The sequence below is a fragment of the Protomyctophum bolini genome (assembly GCF_963924005.1).
Source record: "Protomyctophum bolini genome assembly, chromosome: 8".
Taxonomy (NCBI): domain Eukaryota; kingdom Metazoa; phylum Chordata; class Actinopteri; order Myctophiformes; family Myctophidae; genus Protomyctophum; species Protomyctophum bolini.
The window spans coordinates 6,697,096-6,721,823 of NC_137869.1; the positions used below are offsets into that span (position 1 = coordinate 6,697,096).

Sequence of the window (24,728 nt, forward strand, 5' to 3'; positions counted from 1 at the left end):
AGGGCGAGGCAAGTGGACGGGACTCGAACACTGTCATGACTCATGTGGCATGCCGCGTGCACCAGGAGTCCTGGACCGCTAGGCCAGCGGGCGCCCCAATTGATTGAAAACTTTATTTCAGACACAATGGGTCCATATACAAACAACATGTAAAAACACAACAGTAAATACAAAAACAACCAACACAGAAATAGCCTATGTATCAGGCTATTTTCACTCCAGGCAGTCCTTCACCTTGTCAATTAAAAACATATAAACATTGCCTCCAGTGTTTCCAGAAACATGATGATAATAATATTACTTTAAGTAAAGTTACTTTAGTTACTTTCCTACACTGACTCATATATATGGGGACTTGCGTCATCACCACCACTATAGTAACTTCTTCCACACTGCCTCCCTCCTCAAAAGCCCAGCGTGCTCATTTCCGAACATCTCCCAATCGATATATTTAATTGCTCTTTCGCGGGTGTTTCTGTTGTCGTATCAATACGCACCAGATTTAACCGCTCCATCACCCAAGAGAGCCACTGGGAACAGGTTGCCTGGGAAACGGCCGCATGGCAACAGGATCACAGCCTGGGGGTTGTCTGCTGCTGCCTCTACGTCCGCTCCCATTTTACATCACATCTCCTCACTAGATGGTGTAGAGAGCCACTGGAGACTCTACTACACGGTACACACACACACTCCCTCGCACAGTGGGGCTACACATCCAACGACAACAAACCTGGGAAACTATACGGCGGCGGTGGGCCATTTCTCGCGGAGCCAAGTGTTGGAAATAGCGGCTGGCTTTTCGGAGGGACATTAAGGTTTTGTATTTTTCTTTTCTTTTCTTTCTTTGCCAGGAGAAGACTTGCCAGGGGGAAAGGAAACATAACACCGCTGCGATGGACATCATGAGAGCGGTGCAGGATGCGTGTGTCTCTGGTCAGTGGCTCACTGCGATCATTCTCAGCCTGTGCTGCTTTCTCCCGTCCTGCTTGCCCGCCGGACAAACTGTGGACTATTCCTCGGTTGAAAGTGTGGTCAGCAGGCAAGGCGACACGGCTCTACTGAGGTAGGAAACATATACAACACAACCACAACACGCGCACAAAAACTACTTCACTTTCTTTCCCCTCTCTCTCTCTCTCTCTCCGCTCCTGGCTGGCTGCATACACATACATACATGGAGCTCCATCCTTGCAGCTCCGTCGCGCCGCGCGGAGGAGGCGAGAGTTAAAAGTAACAGAGAAGCGACACAAACACAAACAACCCAAATGGCCAAATACAACACCGTGTCATGCTTTGTTTCGCATCATTTGCGTATTTGAGACAGTGTAAAAAAACGGCGGCACCATTATAGACACACACTAGTACTAATGATACCGTCAATACCGTGTGTGTGTGTGGTGCTATTGTCCCCCCCCCCTCCTTCCGAGTCCCTCCATCCTACCCAGTCTCGTTGTTTTCGTCTGCAGGGGGGTATAATTGTCCCTCCATCCTACTCAGTCTCGTTGTTTTCGTCTGCAGGGGGGTATAATAGTCGGTGGTGCACCATGCAGGCAGGCAGCAGGTGCAGGACGCTGGGTAATCATTATGAGATCATACGTAGTTCGCCAAGGACCACCATTACGAAGTTTCTAGAGTAGTTTCTCTCGACATAAGAACGTGCAAAGTGTTTTTACATCTTAGTATTGATATTCTATCTCCGGCCGGGTCTGTTTTGGTTGGTGTGTGTACCGCTATAGTGGGCTTCTCCTCCCCAACTTGACTCTCTCTCGCTGTCCGCTTCATGGACGATGTTTCGTCCGCTGGCTTTTAGATTACGGGGAGTATTGGTAACCTTGTATACATTCAGAACAAGACCAGTCGGGTCCACTATTCACAGAGAACACTATATTCCGTTATTTCGAGCTATAATACAAGTTCGCCTTGGCTCAAAATGCGATGTCATCGAAGAATGTCAGAGCTGCGGATCAGATCCAGTAGTGTTTTAAGCCGGAGTCTGCGTTCCTCTCATTTGCATACAAGGCACCTGTTTAGGATATGAAATGAAACTGTCAAGGGCCCCCTTTGTGTCAATTCCTTTAGGAGTTCGTGCAACTCACAGTTTTCATTATTTCTTGAAATCAGAAGAGTGCGTTTTAAGTATCAAAGCCAACATAATCAGACTTCTAGGCATCTCTGTTTTCACTGTATTTTTCAGACAGAAATGTAGCCTTAGTTATTCAAATCTGAATCCTGCAGAATTCTGGAGGGAGTAGGGAGTATATGATATAATTGTAAAACTAGGCTATACTGTACTGTACTACTGTAGTATGTGAGTGGTTACTGTATAATTCTTGTTTTGTCAGCATGGCAGGTTTTCTTCAGTTATATAAAACGATATTCCTCTTCTTTGATAATTCTGAGGAAATGCTGAGGGGGGCATGCCTGCCCCATTTGAATACGAATCCTCAGGGTTGTCGACTCAGGGAAACACTGGGTGTGGACTTGAATTCAGAGCAGCTATACCTCAACTTTGAATCAGCTATATATGGGCTTGTACAGTTACAGTATGTATGTGTGTTGTCACAGGCTTATGTCCTGTTACTGTATAACCACTGTGGGAACACAGAATAGTGTCTGGCATCCTGCTGTGACCCTAAGGACCAAAGTATCACATGCTTTGTCATGACGTCGCTCATGTGATGGTGCTCATCACTGAATTACCTTAGATTACCATTTCACCATATACTGCAAATATAATCCCTCTGTGCCCTGCAGTGGCTGTCCCATCAAACTGCCGTATGTTATGTTTGTGACGGTCTCTCCGGAGAGACGGTCTTAATTCCTTGGCGTCAGTCTGGGTTTGCTGTGATCAGTGACAGAAGCAGTGCTTGAATCCTGATGGTTCATTGGGCCAGAGATTATCCCTCTTCAGTGAAGCAGTTCAACAAACAACTGTGTAACCCCCCCAACCTACCCACAGGCATGTGTACACACGTCACATATCCCCTCCCCTTGCACGCACGCACGCACGCACACACACACACACACACACACACACACACACACACACACACACACACACACACACACTTCTGTGTGCTCTCAAAACGAGCGCCACTCTCCAGATAACCGGGTCATTGCCTCAGTGAACACTGGCAACTGGAAATTGAGGGGAAATGCATTCATTCATTCATTCATTGCAGTACAGGTCCTCAAAGCCAATTAAGGAGGCAATTCAGCGACAGCTATTTGCCAGTTTGTCTGTGTTGAAACTGGATGGGTTCAGTCCGTGTGAAAGGCAGCCACTGTGAAGTTATCTACAGTACGTTCACCGCTGTTGACCTGATGCATATTGGAAAGCTCTGAAGCTGCACCACTTGCATCTCTCTGCCCTGCATCAATTTGCAGCACATCGCTGTCACCATACTGTAATTTGCGAGATGTTTGAATTTGCATTGTATGCGTTTGTCCATCATGGGCTGTACTGTAGCAGGTTTTTACACAGCAAAAGGGGCCATTTAGTTTGAACTAAGACTCATAACCTTTCCTTTATATAGCAAGACAAAAAACAGCAGTCTGTGCTTGTTTTATTTCTTAGGCTATATTATCAGTACTGCTGCAGAAGCAGATGATCAGAAAGCAATTTTTCTGCCATGCCCTGAAAAGATGATTGTATGTGGGCGGAAAATGTGAGCACACTCAAATGGTGACAAACCCAGGATCATGCAATTAGCATGGCAGGCACTGCCTTTGGATTATGGAACGGGTCCTGAGAGCCACGTCTATACTGTCATGTGTTCATTATATATGCTTCCTCCTCTTAATTCCTTCTTAAGGCTGCGTGACTGTGTGTTCCTCCTGCTGCCTTGATTTATTCTGGTCAATGGGTCCATCCATATCATTATCATAGCATACTGTATACTGTTCATACAGCTTGAACGTTTGTAGCTAGAGAGGAATGGCTTACACGTGTGTATCATCTTTAGTTTAATCTTTTTTAATGACCTAAGAGCTTGGACATTCTCCCAATGGGGGTCATTTTTAGCCATTAACACCCCGATCTCCCAGGACGAAGTTCACCGTCCTTTTGAATTAGTAACACCCAGCGCCCAGGACGAAGATTGATCACAAAGACGGAGGTTATTGATATCAAAACCGATCGCATCGCTCCACAGCCTGGGAGTGCCTGTTGCGCAACACTCAATGTTTTGCGCAACAGTGGGACGTCATAGAAAATGTTCCCTAGGCCTAGCCGATGAGACCGAAAATCTTAAAACGTTAATAACTCTTGATCTAAATCATAACGTCTAATTCTCATGTATTAGACGGCCCAACCGCGGTTTTTTAAATCATACCTCCCGTTGTTGTCGATCGCCTCTAGAGTGTTTTGGCTACATCTAGCTACTACAGTCACATCCTCTAGAGTGTTTTGGCTACATCTAGCTACTACAGTCACATCCTCTAGAGTGTTTTGGCTACATCTAGCTACTACAGTCACATCCTCTAGAGTGTTTTGGATACATCTAGCTACTACAGTCACATCCTCTAGAGTGTTTTGGCTCCATCTAGCTGCTACAGCCACATCCTCTAGAGTGTTTTGGCTACATCTAGCTGCTACAGCCACATCCGGGATAACATCCGGTCCGTCGGTAAAAGTACTATAAATCGCCGGGCGCTATGATTTAATGTATTAACCCATTCTGACCTGAGATCAGATTCATACGAGGTTTCCACTGGACACACACTGGTCTGATTATAACCCATTCTGACCTGATATCAGATTCTAAAAATGTCAGTCGTTCTTCGAGTTTTCAAAAATAGCAGACCTACAAGCTCGTAGCGCGCCACTCGGTGGCGCGCTATGAGCTTGTAGATCTGCTATTTTTAAATAGCTAAAGCATAACATGATGCCAATACCACAATGGGTTCCCGTTCAGAATGGGTTAAATAACCCTGGGCGATTGGGGTGTTAACAAGGGGCTTTCTATCTGGAATGCCTTGCATGAGTGAACACTGCACATCTTTTCCATGCATGTTATTAGTACAAGGTGCAGAGAAATGTGTTAAAAATGCATCCAAACTGTTCCTTGGGCCTTCATTATCCTAACGTTATGCTGTGATGTGTGGTGTCATCTCCATTCAACCAGGTAGAAATCCTTGACATTTCCCCAGTAAATGAAAGGCTCATCTGGCCATGAATTTAATAGTGCCATTTGAGAATGGCCTGTCAGGAAACACAAGGTAATATATAGGTATCTCTAGCAAGCCCCTTCCATATGGATAAGCAGCCTTAACCTATTTTGGGCGGTAACCCCTTTTGTTGTTAGCATTATGTTATGCTTTTTTAGATATTGAAAAATAGCAGATCTATAAGCTCATAGCGCGCCACCGAGTGGCGCGTTACGAGCTTGTAGGTCTGCTAATCTTTGAAAAATCGTAGAACGACTGACATAGAAACATAGCTTTTTCAGAAAAACTGTCATGATGTAGAAGACATTTTTTGAATCTGATCTCGGGTCAAAATGGGTTAATCAACAATGCAGAGTTAGTCGACTGAAAATTATGCCTACTGACTCAAATGGCTACACCCACACACACACACACACACACACACACACACACACACACACACGGAGGGGGGGGGGGGGGTGTACAAAATAGAAGCAGCACTCGTACTAAATAGTAGACAATAGTGTCAAGGCCATGTCTCAGAGTAAGACAAAGATCCAGGTGTATTTTCGTTATTTCCTTTGACAGTTCGCCCTCAGCAGCAATATCAGGGGCCGCACCAGAGACCTTATATCCCATAATGGTGCAAAATTGACCTGTCACTATTTTCAAAGTCTGAGAAATTCGTATAAATGGAACACCTTAGCCTCATGACAACACACCAGTTGATGAAAATCCTTTTCTGCTCCAGCACAATTACGCTTGGTTGGCTGTTTTCGCCATCGGAGCCGGGGCCAGAGAGGAGCTGTGATGTATCACCTTTTTGATGTTGTATTGTTATTATGACTCTCTGCAAAAGGTCTTGACATTTTCCATTGGCACTCGTACTCGACGTACACCTCAGCACAAATGCTACTGTATAGGTTAGGCAAGAAGTTTGCAAATATTAAGGGACTCTAGAAACTCCATGGGACATGATTAAAGTAACAAAGTGTGCTCTTTATCTACTTTACACAGACTATAAACAAGAGACGTGGCTGGAAAGACTCAAGATTCATTTCCTGCAATTCAGCAGCACAGTTGCTTTTTGCTACACTATACAGCCAATATAGTCAAGACTAAGCCAGGAAGAGCTCTCATTTCTTAGTAGTGTCGGATATGAGTTTGCTATGAATTTGTCATACAGCTGCCACATATCTGCAGCCTCATGTGTTTGCTTGGAGAAAACCCAGTTTTCACCCCGCATGACACATCTGGGGACTCACCTGAATCTGTCACTGCTGATTAAACGCCAACGTCCTCTTGTGTGTTATCCCCGACGCAGGTTTAATGCGATCAATGTCGCTTGTCAGAGAGCAATGTCGCTGTATTTCACAGTGCTCGTGCACAACACAATGTCCTTGCAAAATTCTGAAACATGACATGCGGGATCAAGAGCATATTTTATTTTGTTATTTCTGTTATTGAGTTTTTGAGGTCGGTTTCTGCTTGTCCTTGGAACACATCACTGGTCGTCTGGGGCAGATATTTTGGTTTATTTGTGATGATGCCTGTCAAACAGTGTTTGTTCCTGCTGGCCTGGACACTGGTCACTCGCCGTCTCTCTCTCTCTCTCTCTCCCCATTTCCTGTTGATATACTATCAACAAAGGCAGAAAAAGCCCCAAAAATATCTTCAACAAAATACATATAATAATACCAGACCAGTTAGGGCCCAGGTAGGACCGGGCCTTCATTTCTGGGCCCAGATTTCGCCGGCAGCCGGGCATTGCTGCACTAATAACTTTGGGGAGGGCCCGTCTAGAGTTTAAATGGACAGGTATCAGTCAAAAGGGAGACATGTCACGGACAGTCAGTCAGTCGACTGACATGTTTTGCAGGTTTTCATAGTAATCTGCGACCTATGGTCGCAATAATTAGGACATTTGGCCTATTTAGATAATATATGCAAGTACAACAACAATGTCAAGTATAGTTGAAATATGTTGTAGTTTGTTTTTCAAAGACAATTCCTAGACCAGTGTTGTAGGTAGCTCTCCTGAGCTCCAGGAGGAATGCACACTATCATGGGCCAGCTTGGCTATTGCCCCGGGGAAGCTAGCTCTTAAAGAATTCATCAGATTCATTATACTGGCATCCATTTGCAATGTGCATTACTACTATTTATGCAATTCAGCTCACAAGGTGACAGGCAAGTGTGGTAGCCAAGGAGGCATTCATGCCGATTGGACTGCCTCCTCAATATATCACAGGTTCTTCTTCAGATTTTATGTCCATTGTCCAGAGTCTTTAACCTGTATCCTCTTCGATTGCCACTTGGCACGATGTTAAAAGCTGCCATAACCTCCTTCAGATGAGCGTTTGATGAGCCATGTACTTGTAGCTATCGCTGATGAAAGGAAAAGTCAAGGTACTTGAAGCATAATTTAACTTAAATGCATCCTTTCCTTCAGTGAACTATAACTGGGTGGTTGTGATTATTCCCGGGGCCGTTTTTTCACGTCTGGGCTGTGACGTTATGTGGGTCAACCAATAGGAAGACAGAAAGGAGGGGGGAATGTGACATTTAACTGGACTGGGGTGCATACCGGTACTTAGTTTAGACTAGTCATTGGTTAGACATGGGTTAAGGTTAGGTTTAGGTGTGCTGCCTCGTGGGAGGTTAGGTTTAGGGTGAGGGTTTGAGATTAGTTGTAGGTCTAACCAATTGCAACTCTATTGTCTATTCACTTTTTTGTGTGTGTGTGTGTGTGTGTGTGTGTGTGTGTGTGTGTGTGGGGGGGGGTCAGGTGGATCAATCTTAGAGTATATATTAATAGAGACGGCACCCGGAGGAAACCCTGAGGCGAAATGGACATAGTGGCCGAATTTGGTATTGCATCGCTGGGCCAAACTCATGAACGCGCTGGTCCGTTGACTATCATTGCGCACGTTCATGATATATATGAGAACCTTTATTGAGAAAGGATATCCCCTTGAGATGCATCATCTCGTTTTCGAGGGGGTCCAGCAACATACAGCAAATACAAGCTCTCAAAGCTCTCCCAAAACTAGCCGCTCCCATCCCACCTATTCACCCACAACTAAATATAATATAAATAAGTCAATATAGTAATGATACAAGTATACAAGATGATGAGCATACACCGGAAGAACACAGGCCGAGCATCATGACAGACATTAGCAACATTGTCAATACATCATGACCAAGTACAAACTTGCACTTGAAAATAGTAAATAGATAGTAGATAGTAGATAGTAGGTAGTAGATAGTAAATTTGCCGCATGATGTAAGGAAAGAGAGAACAATCAGAACAATGGGAGGCATTTAGAAACAGGAGCATGGTGTTTGGAGATGAGTAATGATAGACACTTTAAAAATATTGAAGGAGTTAATGGATCTGAGGGAACTGGGGAGATTGTTCCAGTCGACAGGAGCTTTAAATTTAAAAGCACGCCGACCAATTACTTTTCTGATGTTGGTGGGGACTGTAAGGTAAAGATGGTCTGTGTGCCTCAGGTTGTAAGGTGAGCTGAAGGGACGTAGATATTGTTTTAGATATTCCGGGTAATTAAAGTATATGCATTTAAAGATAAATAATAGCCAGTGAGGAAGTGTGGAAGACATTTTTAAGAATCTGATCTCAGGTCAAAATGGGTTGCAAGTGGATGGGAGGAGAAACCCGGTGCCGTCTACTCTAAGGGATCAATACATCATCATCAAGTAGAGAGCTACTCCAGGCCACACTAGTCTGTTTCTTCTAGTTCCAGTTCATAGGGCCATGGACTGACAGAGAGATCTTGATATATGGGCATAAAAGGGAGAATGACTGACAGACAGACAGACATGAAAGAGTCACAAAAAAAGTCACTAAAAACGACGGGACAACGCTCCACACGTCCCAAACTCTTCTCCCTTCTGGCCCCAAAACTGTGGAATGCACTTCCCCGTTGCAGTCAGAACTGCAGCATCACTCCCAATCTTCCGCCGTAGTCAGAAAACCCACCTTTTCAGACTCCATCATGGCCCATAGGCCATAGCACTTACCCTACCCCCCTTAGATAGCACTTTTTAGACTTGGATAGCATTTGAAACAGACTTATAGCATGTCATGTAGACAGCACAATAATTGCATTGTGTGTAGTCATAGCACTTCATAGTACACACAGTATGTATAGCATAGTATAGTATATATGTATAGTTTATCAGCCACCAAAAATAGTAAAATACACAATCCCTGATTGGCCGAGGGGACCACCAACAATTCACAATCCCTGATTGGCCGAGGTAATCACCGACATATGCAAGTAACTAGGCTTCTGTGAGGGCCTTTAGCTGCAGATGTGCAGCTATAGTTCTTGTGTTATAATACTGATTATAAAACCCATTAAGACATGAAGTTGCATGCTGTGAACTATTTCAAAAATGACTTCCACTGTCATCATTCATTAGTCGATCCAATCTCTTATTTTTGTTCATTTTAATAGCCTATATTTCTTTTGACAAAAATTAAGTATTTCTATCTCTAATGTATTTCAATTAGTGCTATAAAAGTGATTGAGTGCACCGGTGAATTAAAGCCCTAAATAGAAAAGCTCCCATAATATAAATCCCTTAACCCATTCTGAACGGGAACACATTTTAGTGTTAGCATCATGTTATGCTTTAGCTATTGAAAAATAGCAGATCTACAAGCTCATAGCGCGCCACCAAGTGGCGCGCTACGAGCTTGTAGGTCTGCTATTTTTGAAAAATCGAAGAACGATAGAATCTGATCTCAGGTCAGAATGGGTTAATCAGACCAGTGTGTGTCCAGTGGAAACCTCGTATGAATCTGATCTCAGGTCAGAATGGGTTAAAGGAAATGGATGCTATGCTTTGGTTTTGGGAACATCATTTTAATATGCTTATTATCATTCCTATTATAATGCTGCGTAGAGAGAAAGAAATAACGTTTTACTGGTTCCCAGCTGTGAGAGCATCCACATAATTGCAACGATGAGTAAAATATTGAACGTTTTTTTTTCTGTGTGTTTTCAGACAAATTCTATAAACCACCACATTAAACTCTAAAGAGAATGATTGCTGTGGAAATAACAGGTTTATAACAATACGAGGCAGTGTTTAATTGAAGTTGGAACTTTCAAAGTTGACAGCTCCTTTTTGCAAAAGCTCATTCAGAGGTCTCTAAAAAGGTTGGCCTTGAAATTACAGTTTTTAAATTGAACATATAAAACTAGGCTATTCATTGTATTGGTGTGTGAATGGCTCCGTCAAAGAGACCGTCGGAATGCTGCTTCAACAAGGCGTGATTTAAGCAGATACAGTAAATGTGCTGTAATCTTCCGCTTTATGAGAACTAATGCTTAAAGGGATAGTTCAGATTTCTTTTTAATTTAAGCTGTATGAAATACTTGCCATTCATATAGTGGTTGCAACTGTATTCATTGATTTCCCGAGTCCCATGGGTGGAGTTCTGCTCTGGTTTTGGTGAATATTAAGTAGTCATTTTGTGGGGGGCACAGGGGGCCACGCAGTAAAAGTAAATTAATTCACAAAACTAACGTCATTTGTATTGTTGACCTATTTCTAAAATATTAGCACAACTTTCGTTCAACTTCTATTCCATGGAACAATTCTTTGGGCGTAGAGTGATATGGACACAAAAACATAGTTCTATGTGATAGAGGGGTCAAAAATGAACGAAAGTTGCACTAATATTTTAGAAATAGGTCAACAATACAAATGACGTTAGTTTTGTGGATTCATTTTACTTTCACTGCGTGGCCCCCTGTGCCCCCCCCACAAAATGACCGGAACTACTTAATATTTCACCAAAACAGGTGAAACAGCAGAACTCCCACCATGGGACTCGGGCAATCAATGAATACAGTTGCAAGTAACCACTATATGAATGGCAAGTATTTCATACAGCTTAAGAAAAAAATCTGAACTATCCCTTTTAATATAGATTTCTTTGCTTAATGTCCTGGTAGATTGTCTGTATAGTCTTCAAATGATGAACACAACACAGTGACAGCAATTCCCCCTCAAAACAAAACAACTATAGGCTAATGTGTTATTAGCTTTTTTACCGATGATTACACAAATGGCCCAACACTGATATGTTCCCACTTGATCCTGCAGCTCTTATCACAAAACGACGGCCCGATTGATTCCGTGCGTGCCCCTCAAGTGTAATCTTTAATCAATCTGTCAGCCTCTACTAGTGTTTCGTGATAATTAGTCATGCTACAATCTGACAACATTGCATAATAATGACATATATTTCTGCTTGGTGGACAAGCTATGCATGTGTTGTCTTTCTTAGTCCAAAAAAATGGTGTTAATCAGCTTGAAATCCAATTCATGCTGATTCCAAGTCAATTCATTTGGCATGGACACCCTGAGTGCTTAAAAGGTCACTCAAATCGGTGAAGGATTGATCAAATAAATAAAAAGATCTCCCTTAAACCCATTTTGGGCGGTGAACCCCTTTTGGTGTTAGCATTACGTTATGCTTTAGCTATTGAAAAATAGCAGATCTACAAGCTCATAGCGCGCCACCGAGTGGCGCGCTACGAGCTTGTAGATCTGCTATTAATGAAAAATCGAAGAACCACTGACATAGAAACATAGCTTTTTCAGAAAACTGTCAGGATGTAGAAGACATTTTTAGAATCTGATCTCAGGTCAAATACACAAGTTTGCATCTGTTCCTGCTTGTTCTGGTATTCGTAACATAGGAGCGGCTGGACGTGCATTGCTGTCTTGGTGGGAGATGTTCTCCTGGGATATGGGAGGGCATATGCAGCCTGTACACACATGGGGTTCTGGCCTCGGGGGCCACAGGTAAACACTGGTCCAGAATCAGATCCTGGGGGAATAATATATCACAACGTGTTGTTGACACAGTACAGCCATATCTCTACAATGCCCTTTCTTTCTCTCTGCTGTGAATTAAATATGATCCGGAAGGATTTTTAGCTCTCACTCACCTACATGCACACTAACTTGTGCTATCCAGTGATATTGAAGAAGTCACATCCTGCCATAATGTACTCGGGTCAATGTGATCAGTTATCTAAAGAAGTAACTTAACCCACAGCTCTCCCTCATCTGGAGACGTACAGTATCTGCTCAGCAATGATCCATCTGTGACTGTGAGTGCAACACCTGGGAATAGAAGAAATATCAAATATTATGATCATAGAACAATGACATTGTTTTAACTAGTCCTTACCCGTTCTGAATATGAACAGCAAATGATGTTCAGTGTGGGGGGAATTGTTTACCCGTGTGGGTCTGTTGTGCGGAAAAGTGTGTCCCAGTATTAATCTGTGTCCATCCCAACATGCATTTCACTGGTGACACTGGTGACACGTGATTTGCGGCCCGGAGATGTTTCTTTTTTTACGCAAATTAATTTAATTAGGATGATTGTTAGAAGGTTTGGCCTGTGTGTAATGCAGGGCAGATTGAGGTTGGAGGACAGGGCTGTGCGGCGCTAGGTTCCGTGAGGCGGTCGGTGCGTCGTGGCGTTGTGAGATGGCGGAGAAAGCGAGCAGCTGTCTTGCTAAGGAAGTACTCTGACTGACTGACAGACAGACAGTCCGCTAAATTATTAATAGGATTACATTAGACAATGTCACATATTTTCATCAACCTACATATTGAGCTGTAATTTTGAAGTCTGCAGGCTGGAAGTCTAAGCTTTGCATTGGTCACTGAAAAGCAGTGATTGTTACTTCAGCCAAGGTTTGCTGAACAGCATACTGCTGCTTTTAATAAGGGAGGCCTTGGTGGGCTACTCAGCATTAACGTCTCCATTAATTCAGATGTTTCATTTTCAATGAGAGGTGAGGGAGCAGAGCTATTCGGGGAAAGTGCTGTGTCCGCGCTGGTCTCGCGCACACGGCCCCCCACTGGGCCAGTGTTGGATGGTCTCTTGTCGTGCGTATAACCATAACCACATGATCAGAGTTCTTGATACTGTACATGTGGGGGAAATCTAATATTCAAATGTATGGCCCAGAACAGGCGGAGAAACCAGCACTGTATACAGACTTACTGTATGTCCTCTTGAAAAAATATTGATACTATTATACTATACTATACTATATATCCCAGTCGTTGTAGTGATGCATGGTCTCTAAATTGTTTCCATCCAGTTTTTGCTAATTAATTAATTAATAATTAATTAATTAATTCAGTATGTTTTGCACTGTGTGCTTTGCGTGTGTTTGTGTCTGTCCGTTCGTCTGTGTGCGTCCTTCCGTTTCAAATCGGCCTCAAGGTGGCGCTATAACAGGCCAATTCATGTTCTTACCTATAACTGCAACGATCTGTGTACAACTTTGTAGACGCACTTTTGCCCTGCATTTTTCACATCCGCTGGTTTTAGCGCCACCATGAGGCAGATTTGGGCAAAACACATTTCTGTACATTACTCGTACACATTTTATCCATACATCACACAAATCCTTCTTATACACTATCTCTATAGTCATGTGATCGACATGGATCTGTCCGCTTTCCCCATATTCCATCCTGATTCCATCCCAAGTTTGCAGGATTGGTCCATTTTGAACAAAATGCCTCAAATCTTGAACACAGCATCATGCAATTTCCATAAGATTATGCATGCACATTCCCACTAGGCAGAGGAAGAAGTGCCACTTAAAACAATTCAAATCAGCCTCATGGTGGCGCTACAACAGGCCAATTCATGTTTTCACCTATAACTGCAATCTGTGATCTGTGTACAACTTTGTGTATGTGCACTTCTAAACATTATGTATACACAGAACTTTTTATATTACTCCTACACATTTTGTCCAAACATCACAAACGCTATTATCCTGATGGAGACCTGTGCCCAGAGGGGCATTCATTCATTCAGAATCATCATTGATTGTTTGGCTATGCAACCCTAAAATGTTCTGGGAAAGAGGAGATGAATGGGCTGATAAGGGATGTTTGTGATTGTCTAACTTAGCTGTACAATGCCGGGGCGAGTGGGGGGAATTGTATTTTTCAATGTTAATATTTTGTTCACACAGTAAATCCTGATCATTCGACCTCAGTGCAGGCTCCCTGGAGGCCAGAGCAGATTGAGAACCTTGTTCACATCATCCTGTTATATCAATTCACCAGGAGGCCATTTTTGGGGCCGGCTTTGGCTCAGGAGGTAGAGCAGGTCGTCCAATGATCCCTGGGTCTGTGGCTCAGGAGGTAGAGCAGGTCGCCCAATGATCCGTGGGTAGGTAGTCTCGTTTAGCCAGACAACTATTCCACAATCTCTGAATGTTATATAGAGTAGTGGGTAGGCTGTTCGAATCCCGAAGTGAGGATGCTGGCGTCGACTGTTTGCCGCTTCACCTCCCAACTAGATAAAGTGCCCCTCAGGGCACAGGTCTCCACCAGGGCAGGTCAGGATGTGGCCTCCTGGTGGCGCTATAATAGGCCAATGTGAAAAGGGTGCCATTTCTTCTTACGCCAAGTTGGATGGCAATTGGATGCTTTGAGGCATTTTGTTCCAAAAATGTGTTTTGCAAAAATCCACCTGTTGGTGGCGCTATAGCAGGCCAAAGTGAAAAGGGTGGGATATATTCCTCAGCCTAGTAGTATGCGTTCATGATTTGAGGCCAATCCTGCAAACTTTGAAAGCCAATGTGATTAGCCAATTATGATGGTGCTATAACAGGCCGTTCTGGAAAATTTGGGGCAGTGGTTCATCGTTGGCATCCAGGGAGTGTGTGCAAAATTTGGCACTTGGAAAAGCACTATAAAAATGCAATTCATTTTGCTAAACAAAGTATTTTTTATAATACAGAATTTGTCCCAACCTCACGCAAATTTGTACACCTTATCTCTATAGTCATGTGGTCAGGTCTGTTCGTATTCCATCCCGGCTAAGATTGGCATACAATGTTGGCAGGAGTGGCCTGTTTGGAACAAAATGCCTCACATTCTGAAAGCAGCAGCTGATTGCCATGACACTTCGCACGCACATTCCCACTTAGCCAAGGATGAAATGTCACAGAAGTCACAGATGAGGCCGATTTTTTTCAAATCTGCCTCATCTGTGACAAACATTGCCCACAATAAGCTAACTTTCCAAGCAAATGTTTCTAGTTAAATTTCTTCTTCTTTTTGGGCTTGTACAGTACAGTACAGTACAGTACCAGTCACTTCAGACGCGTCTGATTTTATTTAACAAGCAAGTCAATAAGGTATAAAATGTCTAACTGACATAGTTGCCATTATCTGAATGGTTGTCTCCTCAGCCAATGTTCACCTTGATTGAAGTCCCAGGTGAGACTTATTTGCAAATTCTATTTGATCCAGATGGGATAATAAGAGTGATGGGGGAATTATAGTCTCTAGCACTGTGAACTGTGAAGGCGAGCAGGGTTATAGACCGCTACACGACTAGAGCTTCTCCATTCATAACACCGTCCCTCCATCACCCCTTTCCCCTTCCATGTTCTCTGTCGCTCTCTCTGTCTCATCTCTCTCACACGCACGCACGCACGCGCACAGAGACCCAAAGTGACACACAGGAGAGTCCTGAAGGCGATATCCTTCAGGGCTGGATCTAGCTTCGATGGCAGTCTAGACCAAATGAGCGATAGAAAATAAATCCAATCATACAAATGTCATGAAAACAACATGCAGTCAGTGTGGAAGTTTTTCAGCTTGAGCAGAAACGTTTAATTGCCTGGTAAATGGTCATGATACATAATACATATAGAGCCTTCCAAGGCTTTACAATGTGCATTATTACGTTCACCCATTCACACGCATTCATACGCTGACGGAGAGGGAAACCATGCAAGGCACCAACCTGCTCATCAGTAGCAAAAGGGGTTCACTGTCTTGCTCAAGGATACGGTATTTCGGCACTAACTCTGGTGGAGCCCGGGGGAATTGGCCGCTCCTGAGCCAATGCCGCCCCAAGAAACAGAAATCACAGAAACAGAGTCAAATTATACAAGAAACGGGCAAAACAATTGAAAATAGCTTGTAGAGCTTGTCGACCGAAACAAATTCTACTTCAATTCCAAGTGCTCAAGTTCTCAAATATGGGAGGGGGGGGGGGGGTGTCATATTTGACAGCTTCTTCATTGTCAAATATGTCTAAAATTATATTGTTTGTTATTATATGTAAAATGGTGATCAGGATTTCTGGAGGTCAGTATATCAGTTAGAATAGATCACACATTGGTCCAATAAAGGCCTACAGGTGCCTCAATATAGCATTCCATAGCACTCTGGAGTGCACGTCAGTATTGTGCAGAAGTGGATGAAATTGATCTGTTGCGAGGGGAATTTAACCATGGAACTGTATTAGCCTGAAGAGCCTCCTAAATTCTAAATAAAAGAAAAGGGAGGAACATGGTAAATTTAATCCATTACATAACTCCTGAATGGAACGCAAACCCTTGTCTCCACAAATATGCCCTTGAGTATGAGCACCTTTCTCTGGAATGAAAGAATTGAATATAATAATAATAGAACTCAGCCACAAATCACCAGCCCGGCACTATTAGGAGAGCGTGTGGGTTTCCAAGAAAAGGAGCAGCCACCACGTTTATCTTTTCTACCGCTCTTCACAAAAATAACTTTTGTAATTCAATGGAGCTGAACTCATGACATCATTGAACAATGTTAGAATAGAAGGTAAGAAAATAATTCAAAAGATCTTGGGAGTATAGGGACGCACTGAACCTTCTTTCAGTTCTTCCATAAAACTGATGCCTCAGGGCCACGGGCTGAAACGAGGTCAGTGATCTAATAAGAGTTGAACATTTTGAAAGAGACAAATGACCAGCCTCTCTCTCTCCTCTCCTGTTGCATTACAGAGAGCTTGATGTATGTTTACCTCACCATATACTGTTTATGTTGTTGTTACTCCAGTACTGGGTTAGTGAGGGAGGCCATAGCGTTGAGCTTAACCCATTTAGGCCTGACCTCGAAATTAAAGAAAATATATTCTAAATCCTAAATATTTTCACGATTTAAAAAAAAATAGCAGATCTACAAGCTCGTAGAGCGCCACTCGGTGGCGCGCTATGAGCTTGTAGATCTGCTATTTTTCAATAGCCAAAGTATAACATAATGCTTAGTTCAAACACCAAAAGGGTTTCCCGCCCATGAATGGGTTAAAAATAATTAACTCTGGTTTATTTATTCATCTTAATTATTCAGACTTTGCTGTGGAGAGCACTTAGCAGTGAAGACCATCTATATTTAAATCAGAAAGTCTGTCGAGTGTTGTTCTATTGTTTGAATAAAAGGGGCAAATTTATATCCCTAGAGTTCTTGACAAGCTAAAATGAATGAAGGAAATTAATGCATTAATCATTGTGTGCATTAATCATTGCCTTGTTCAGTAGCTGATTTCTGCCAATTCACCCTTTTGTCAGACTTCTGACTGACTAACCAGCAGGCTCTTTCTGCCTTGATCAATGTAGATGTCACGTATCGGTACTGGGCTGAAATCTCTGATCGTCTGTATTATGTGATACTAGGTACAGTAATGCAAAGTTATTGAGGCAGCGAGAGTTCTCACAGGTTCAAGATCAGGCCACACTCACTTTGTTTGGTTTGTTTTCTCCGTCTTTCCTCATCAGCATTAGGATTGCACAGTGACGTAAACGTGCAGTTGGAGAGACTGCATTAGTAATTATTAGAAATAGGTGATGATGACGCACTGGAGCAAATCAATATTAACTCGGAACACAGAACTGGTTTATTAGCTCTAAAGCTGGCGTCAGGATTTATGTGCATGCATTATGTATGTGTATGTGTGATAATATGGATGCAATAGGCTACGGATTTACAGATGGCTGGGTTTCCCAAACGGACCTTCATACGTACATGCGTAGCGAGTAGGCGTGTGGTTCTTAGGCGCAGTCTTCAATAACACGTCCCTTTTCCAACAACTTCCCTTATAAGGCGCTGAAATGAAGTGTGGCATGGAGTTAGTCCAATTTAATAGCCGAATCTTCCTAAATGGGCTGTCACGGGTAATCAAAGAATCCTAAAAAATATAAATGAAAAATATGGCAAGATGGCTGAAATTCTCTAGATGGTGCCGAGATAAAAAATATTAATTTAATTAAGACATTTTTATATTTAATTGAGATGAAATCACCACTCGCATCACACATATCTGTGAATGCAATGGGTGTTACTACTACCACAGGTCGACATGTGTCTAGGCTAAAAGGCTTTCGGAAACATGGGTTTGCTTCTAAATGTATTCATGCAGGAGGCCTTACATGCGCAATGAGGACACGTATGGCTGTGCTCTAGTCTAGGTTGTTTATGTCTAATAATAATAATAATAATAATCTTTATTATGGAAATCGTACCTGCATTTTTGGTCAAAACCTCAGTTACCTCACTATCTGTACACTACAGTAACGGAACACAACACTGTGGTCCAGCCAAACCATGTTAGGGGAATTTATAAGTCAGCCACAGTTAATGTTCAACATTGAATACATCAAGTGATCTGTGAGGTCATTAGCATTCTAATTTTAGACTCGGGGCTGGCTTTGCGCTCTCCCTATTCACTCCATCTTTCTTTGTCTTTCTGCCTGTCTCTGTCATTTTCCTTCCATTCTTAGACAAGGGCAGGGAAACTGAGGCAAATGCTCTCCATCGAACACCGTCCGCATACATGTCTGGAGTGTTCACTCATCTCTGTACACGCATTCCACTGTTCTATTGTACTCTCCTAAATGACCACTTCACTAACAATTCCATTCATGGATAGAGAGAAAAGAATACTTTTAAGAAGCAGTGAAAGTAGAAGAGCTTATATCGTCTTATTTGAACTAGTTTGGGTCCCATGGAGACATCGCATTTGGGTCTCAAGCTAAAAGGTTTTGGGAACGAGTGCCATGCTGCTGCAAACAATCATACTATAATAGAGAAAATACCTTTCACTGGGTTATGTCCAGGTTCACTATAGCCTGGCTAATAAGCCAGACCGAATCAGCCGTTGATTTGAGTCTGGGTTGTTAGCCAGGCCAGGTTCACCACACTTTAGACATGGATCTCTGTGATGTTTTCCTCTTATTACAGAATAGATGTTTCCAGTTTCAGGGATTTGACTCATGTCTTATAGTTGAGCACATTTTACATCTCTGAAGTGAATTGACTCTTAATAGCGGTCTCACTGTGAGCAAGTATTGGTGACGTGCAACCGATTCCATTCACAATATGATATAGTATATATTAGAAAAGCTAATCTGGAAAAGCTAATCTGGCATCATGAAACAAGGCAGCATCTTGTCTTTCCTGCACTGTACAAATGCCACAGAATCAACACATCTTGTGGTTATGTAACATGCACACTCTGGTATAACGGTAACAGTGCAGCAGTATCGTTAATTAACAGGTTATATCTCCACAGGGTCAGTTAGAGTTCATTTGCTGAGGAGGAGTATCCTAATTGTAACCTTGAGTCTACTTAGCACTTGAATACACGCATGGCAAGATGAATGGCTTAGTTATTACTTGTTTTGTATGATGTAGAAGATTATGTTTCTCTTGGCAGCAGCGATATAAGCCGCACGTTACCAAAAGGTACAAAATAATACAAATCCAAATGCTCTGCAATTAGATTAGACGAAGCATCACTTTACTAGGGACATTTTGAATGGACTGGTTCAGCCCCATTACATCCATGCAACAGCATATGAATAACGTCAGCTCAGGGCGGCTCATTGTGATGGAAGCCTCTATTCCTGTTTACTTGTTATTCCCAGGGAAGCATATGAAAAGGAGGATTACAGCTCCAAGCTAGTTAGCATTCAGCCATAAAAGCTCCAGAAGAAATAGGTTTGTAGCTTAGTAGAGAGAATGCCGTTGGTTAGGCTATAGTTTCCATTGCGCTGCTGTGCTGGTATACAGTATATATGAGAATTGTTACATATAGGGGCATTATATTTCAACATCCTATATTTCAACACGGATCGCATGAGACAGTTTGACACAGTCAGGTGCCAGTGTGCGGAGAAGAGTCTCCCTGGAGACGTGCAATCACTCTCCAGTCTTTCACATTTCCACCGCACCAGTTAGTTGGCTTCACTGAGCCGTCCTTGTCTCATTTTGCTGCAAACCTCAAACCATGGACGGAGGTCTTGTCTCTTGATTCCACCCACTGCCCTGCATGACTGACTGACTGACACTTTGATGTCCTCTGTCTCACGGACAAGCGTCCTCTAATGCATGGTTGGTCCCTTTTAGTTTGATTGGATCATCTTTGTCACTTTTTGTCTCCGTGTTCATTTCAGGGGTCACCCCTCCATGGAGCAGGTTGAATGCCCTGGCACTGTATCCGTGTTACCGTCCGATGTGCTGTATTTCCGCTGGTGTTGAGCACAGCTAGAGTTACATGTATAGAAACAGGGGCTGTGTTCTATGACTTTAATGACACGCACTGGTTCACTTTAGGGAATATCCAGAGCAGATGCTGCATGATGCTATGTGCTAATGGTGATGACTGCGCACCCCGACACCAAAAAGAGGGGCGTGGGTGGTGAAGTGATGAACACTGGCAATCTGGAAAATGACTGTCCTCAGAACCGGCACTGGCTTATTTTTCAATTTCTCAGTCAGAGAATGTGCTGACATATAAATCTAGCCCGCTGATGAATCACTGTGTTCTGCCCGACAGAACAACGTGGCAGATGAAGGGATATTAAGTTTACAATGTCTGTAGCTGCCGTACCTTATTAACCCATTCTGGGTGGGAACCCCTTTTGGTGTTTTAAACATTATGTTATAATTTAGCTATTGGAAAAATAGCAGATCTACAAGCTCATAGCGCGCCACCAAGTGGCACGCTACTAGCTTGTAGGTCTGCTATTTTTGAAAAATCGTTAAAGTGTGGCGCAAATCTTTAAATATATTCTTTCAGAGCGAACGTTTTAAACTCAAATCTTTGCTTCTGGGGGGTCCCTGGAACAACATATTTTCAGATGGGGGTCCGCAGCCAAATTCAGACAATTCTGGGGGTCCTTGACATGAAAAAGGTTGAGCACCACTGACATAGAAACAGACGTTTTTCAGAAAACTATTAGGATTCAGAAGCCATTTTTCAGGTCTAAATGGGTTAAGAGATCCACTGTTTCGTTGCCCCTGAATCTAGTGTGACACCCCACACCTATCCATGCCTGATACAGTATAAGGTCTTTCCTCATGGAAATATAACCTGGATTCTTTCTTAAAGAGTAACATTGTGTAGCTAACACTATAGTAGTTTGATGCTTCAGAACAACCTTCAAAGTTAAAGAGTAACATTGTGTAGCTAACACTATAGTAGTTTGATGCTTCAGAACAACCTTCAAAGTTAAAGAGAAAATGATGAGATAGACCTGTCTTCTTGATGGGAATCTCTGTTGCCTTCACCCACACATCAATGTTAAAAGCGTAGGCGTGATATGAAAAGGGAAAAAATCAGGGATGGCTCGATGGCTCATTCTCCCTCCAGGTTTTTTTTTAACTCCAAGTATAGAAATGAACACAGAGCTGAGACTTCCTGAACTAGCCTCAGTGCATCTTCAAAACAGAAACGTTACCTGAAGGAACATTCACAGCTTGAGGAAAGATAATATCCAGGTTTTTGTTTTGGAGAGAGATATAAGCCCTGCATTTGATGCCACTACAGCTTCCCAAAGAAGTCAGCACAGTGCATATAAGGAAAGTACAAAAAAGTATGCTAACAATTCATTCTTCAGAGACCATTTTAGACCATGCAGGCAAGGCCATTTTAAGCTTTTTAGTCGGAAACCGAGATTATACCTGAAAATGTATAAATCCCCTTTTTTTACTCATTTTAATATAACATTTTATGTAAGAAATTGTAAGAGAAAAAATGAAAACTGTAGTGAACCATGAAGTTAAGCCGAGCGTTAACGGTAACAATGAAGGTAATTATGGAGAAGCTAGAAATACATGTGTGGATTGACGCACAAAGCATGTAAAAATAGTAGCACCGATCTACAGTCACGTTGCTCTCATCTTGCATGTGAACGTTTCATCAATTTAGCTGGTGTTCCTTTTCAGAGTCAATGAGCGTAAAGGTGGAACAAGTTTAAAGTTCTACTTCATGGGTGCTCGGTGGCGCAGTACTAAAAGTAATCTGCCCACCAACCCATGCAGAGTCTCTGGGGGTTCGAATCTACCACAATCTACCTACGGGAAGGGCGGGGAGGGTGTCACTACGTATACACACTCCTACGGACACACACCCGTCAGCCGGGGAGTGTGTTGGGTGAGAGAAGTAGGACGGACGTCGGAGGCGCTATGTCCTCCCGTGTGGGGTGGAATTAATTAATTGGTATAACGACTACTTTGGGGAGAAATTGTGGTGAAAATAAGGGAAAAATTCACACCTGTGTGAAGTGAGTTTGACGCTCTTATCATCGGACATGATCATACATCATCTCCTTCCGGCCAATCAGAATTTGCGCCCTTTACCTTCGTCATCAATGTTTGTGTTTACACGAACACTCAACACAAAATTGTCCATTCATTTGTCAATGGCATTTAATGTTTGTGTAGGACAAAGTTTGTGCACACACCAAAAACTGGACATACTGTAGGAGGGGCTAGCGCCCCTCAAGAAAAAAGGAAAGAAAGTAAACACATAGAATGTGAGACTGGGTGGTAGTTGGCACATCGTCTGGCTTTATTATCACAGGAATAATCAGAAAGACATCCAGATGGATGCAAAGCTAGCCTAAAATCCAGACAGATTGCTATCTTTTGTACATTGCAATCAGACAGTCTGGATAACAATTGCAAATGTGATTTGGAAAAAGGTACAGCATGTTGTTGTGTCACTGCCAAGACATTCATTGTGTTTATCACTTAACCCATTCTGAACGGGAACCCATTTTGGTGTTGGCATTATGTTGTGCTTTAGCTATTGAAAAATAGCAGATCTACAAGCTCATAGCGCGCCACCGAGTGGCGCGCTACGAGCTTGTAGGTCTGCTATTTTTGAAGAATCGAAGAACGACTGACATTTTTAGAATCTGATCTCAGGTCAGAATGGGTTAATCAGACCAGTGTGTGTCCAGTGGAAACCTCGTATGAATCTGATCTCAGGTCAGAATGGGCTAATGCAATAACGCATTCTCACTCCTAAGACGTGACAGATTTGACCAAACGGCAAATGCTTGACGTCCGTCCGGGGGTTATGTTGTACGACGAGGTATGATTCTGTCCCCATCAGGACATAACTCCACGGCTCCTCCGTCACTTTAACTGTTTTTTTGGCGTGCAGAAGTGTTGTCACATTTGTCCCAAGAAGTCACTATAGGCCGTTTTGGGAGTGAGATTGTGTAGCAACATGCAACAATGAAGACTATGTTGGGCTGTGATGGATTAGACACATACATAAATACACAAATAATATATTAAGCAGAGTGGTTGGACTTTGTCCAAGTAATATTTACCAAGGCAAAGGGAAAGTAACACGTTCACTGTGAGATTCAACAAGCTATTAAATCTGAGAAAACAGAGAGACAAATATACATTTTCTTTTGCTAGCATGACGGTAATTAGGTAAATGGCAATTAAGCGAAAGAGAAAGAGATGGTTTTTCTAAAATGTAAGTGCTAAGGAAGCAAGCAAACAAACAAAGGAATTTTAATGAATACCAGTATGCAAAGGAGAAAAAAAACCAGATATAAAATGGGCTCATTTAAATTTGGGTCCCTGTGAATTCACCTGGCACAAAACAACAATGACCGAGCAGCAGAATCTAGACCACAGCAGCCATCTGATACCACCTCCAGCGACCGTGTTGTTGCCACAGCGCTCACATTGTTTGTTTCTCCTGACTTTATGGAGGGTGACTTACATAACCCGTTTGTACATGATGCGTAATCTATTTATGAAGATGGATATTAACTGACACCAGCGGTAGATTAAGTGCCTCTCTTCAAGGACACATCGGTGCTGTTCTCCTGGCCCGTGTTTGAACCGACAACCTCGGGAGCATTAATCCATTTAGAGTAACGGCAGAGTGAACAACACGCTGAACGTCCCTTTACAGCAGTTAGTTAACCCGTTTAGGCCTGACGTCAACATTTAAAAAACCTGAAAAACCTCATGTTTCTATATCAGTAGTTCTCAATATTTCATGTCAAGGACCCCCAAAAATGATATGTAATATGCCGCCGATCTGGAAATATGCTGTTCCAGGGTACCTCCCCGGCCAGAAGCAAACATTTGAGTAAAAAAAAACTGAAACTCTGAAAGAATATACAGTATATTCAAAGATTTGAGGCACATTTTCACGATTTAAAAAAATAGCAGACACAGTGCCGCGCTATGAGCTTGTAGATCTGCTATTTTTCAATAGCTAAAGTATAACATAATGCTTAAAACCCCAAACGGGGTTCCCGACCAGAATGGATTAAACAGCAGAAGGCGCTCCCCGACAATGAATATATATCCTGCCACTGTTCAGTATTACAGACTCTGTTCAGTATTACAGACTCTGTTCAGTATTACAGACACTGTTCAGTATTACAGACAGACACATG

At 42.6% G+C, this 24,728-nt stretch overlaps 1 protein-coding gene across 5 annotated transcripts in view; it reads left to right on the forward strand.

The window, feature by feature from the left end:
• Positions 1-651: 651 nt before the first annotated feature.
• Positions 652-24,728, forward strand: part of negr1 (neuronal growth regulator 1) — a 217,819-nt gene continuing 193,742 nt past the window's right edge. For all 5 annotated transcript variants that reach the window (XM_080770965.1, XM_080770967.1, XM_080770964.1 and 2 more), the window contains exon 1: positions 652-1,063. In XM_080770965.1, coding sequence (XP_080627091.1) covers positions 894-1,063 — 170 coding nt within the window. In that variant the 5' untranslated portion in view covers positions 652-893. The remainder of the gene's footprint in view (positions 1,064-24,728) is intronic.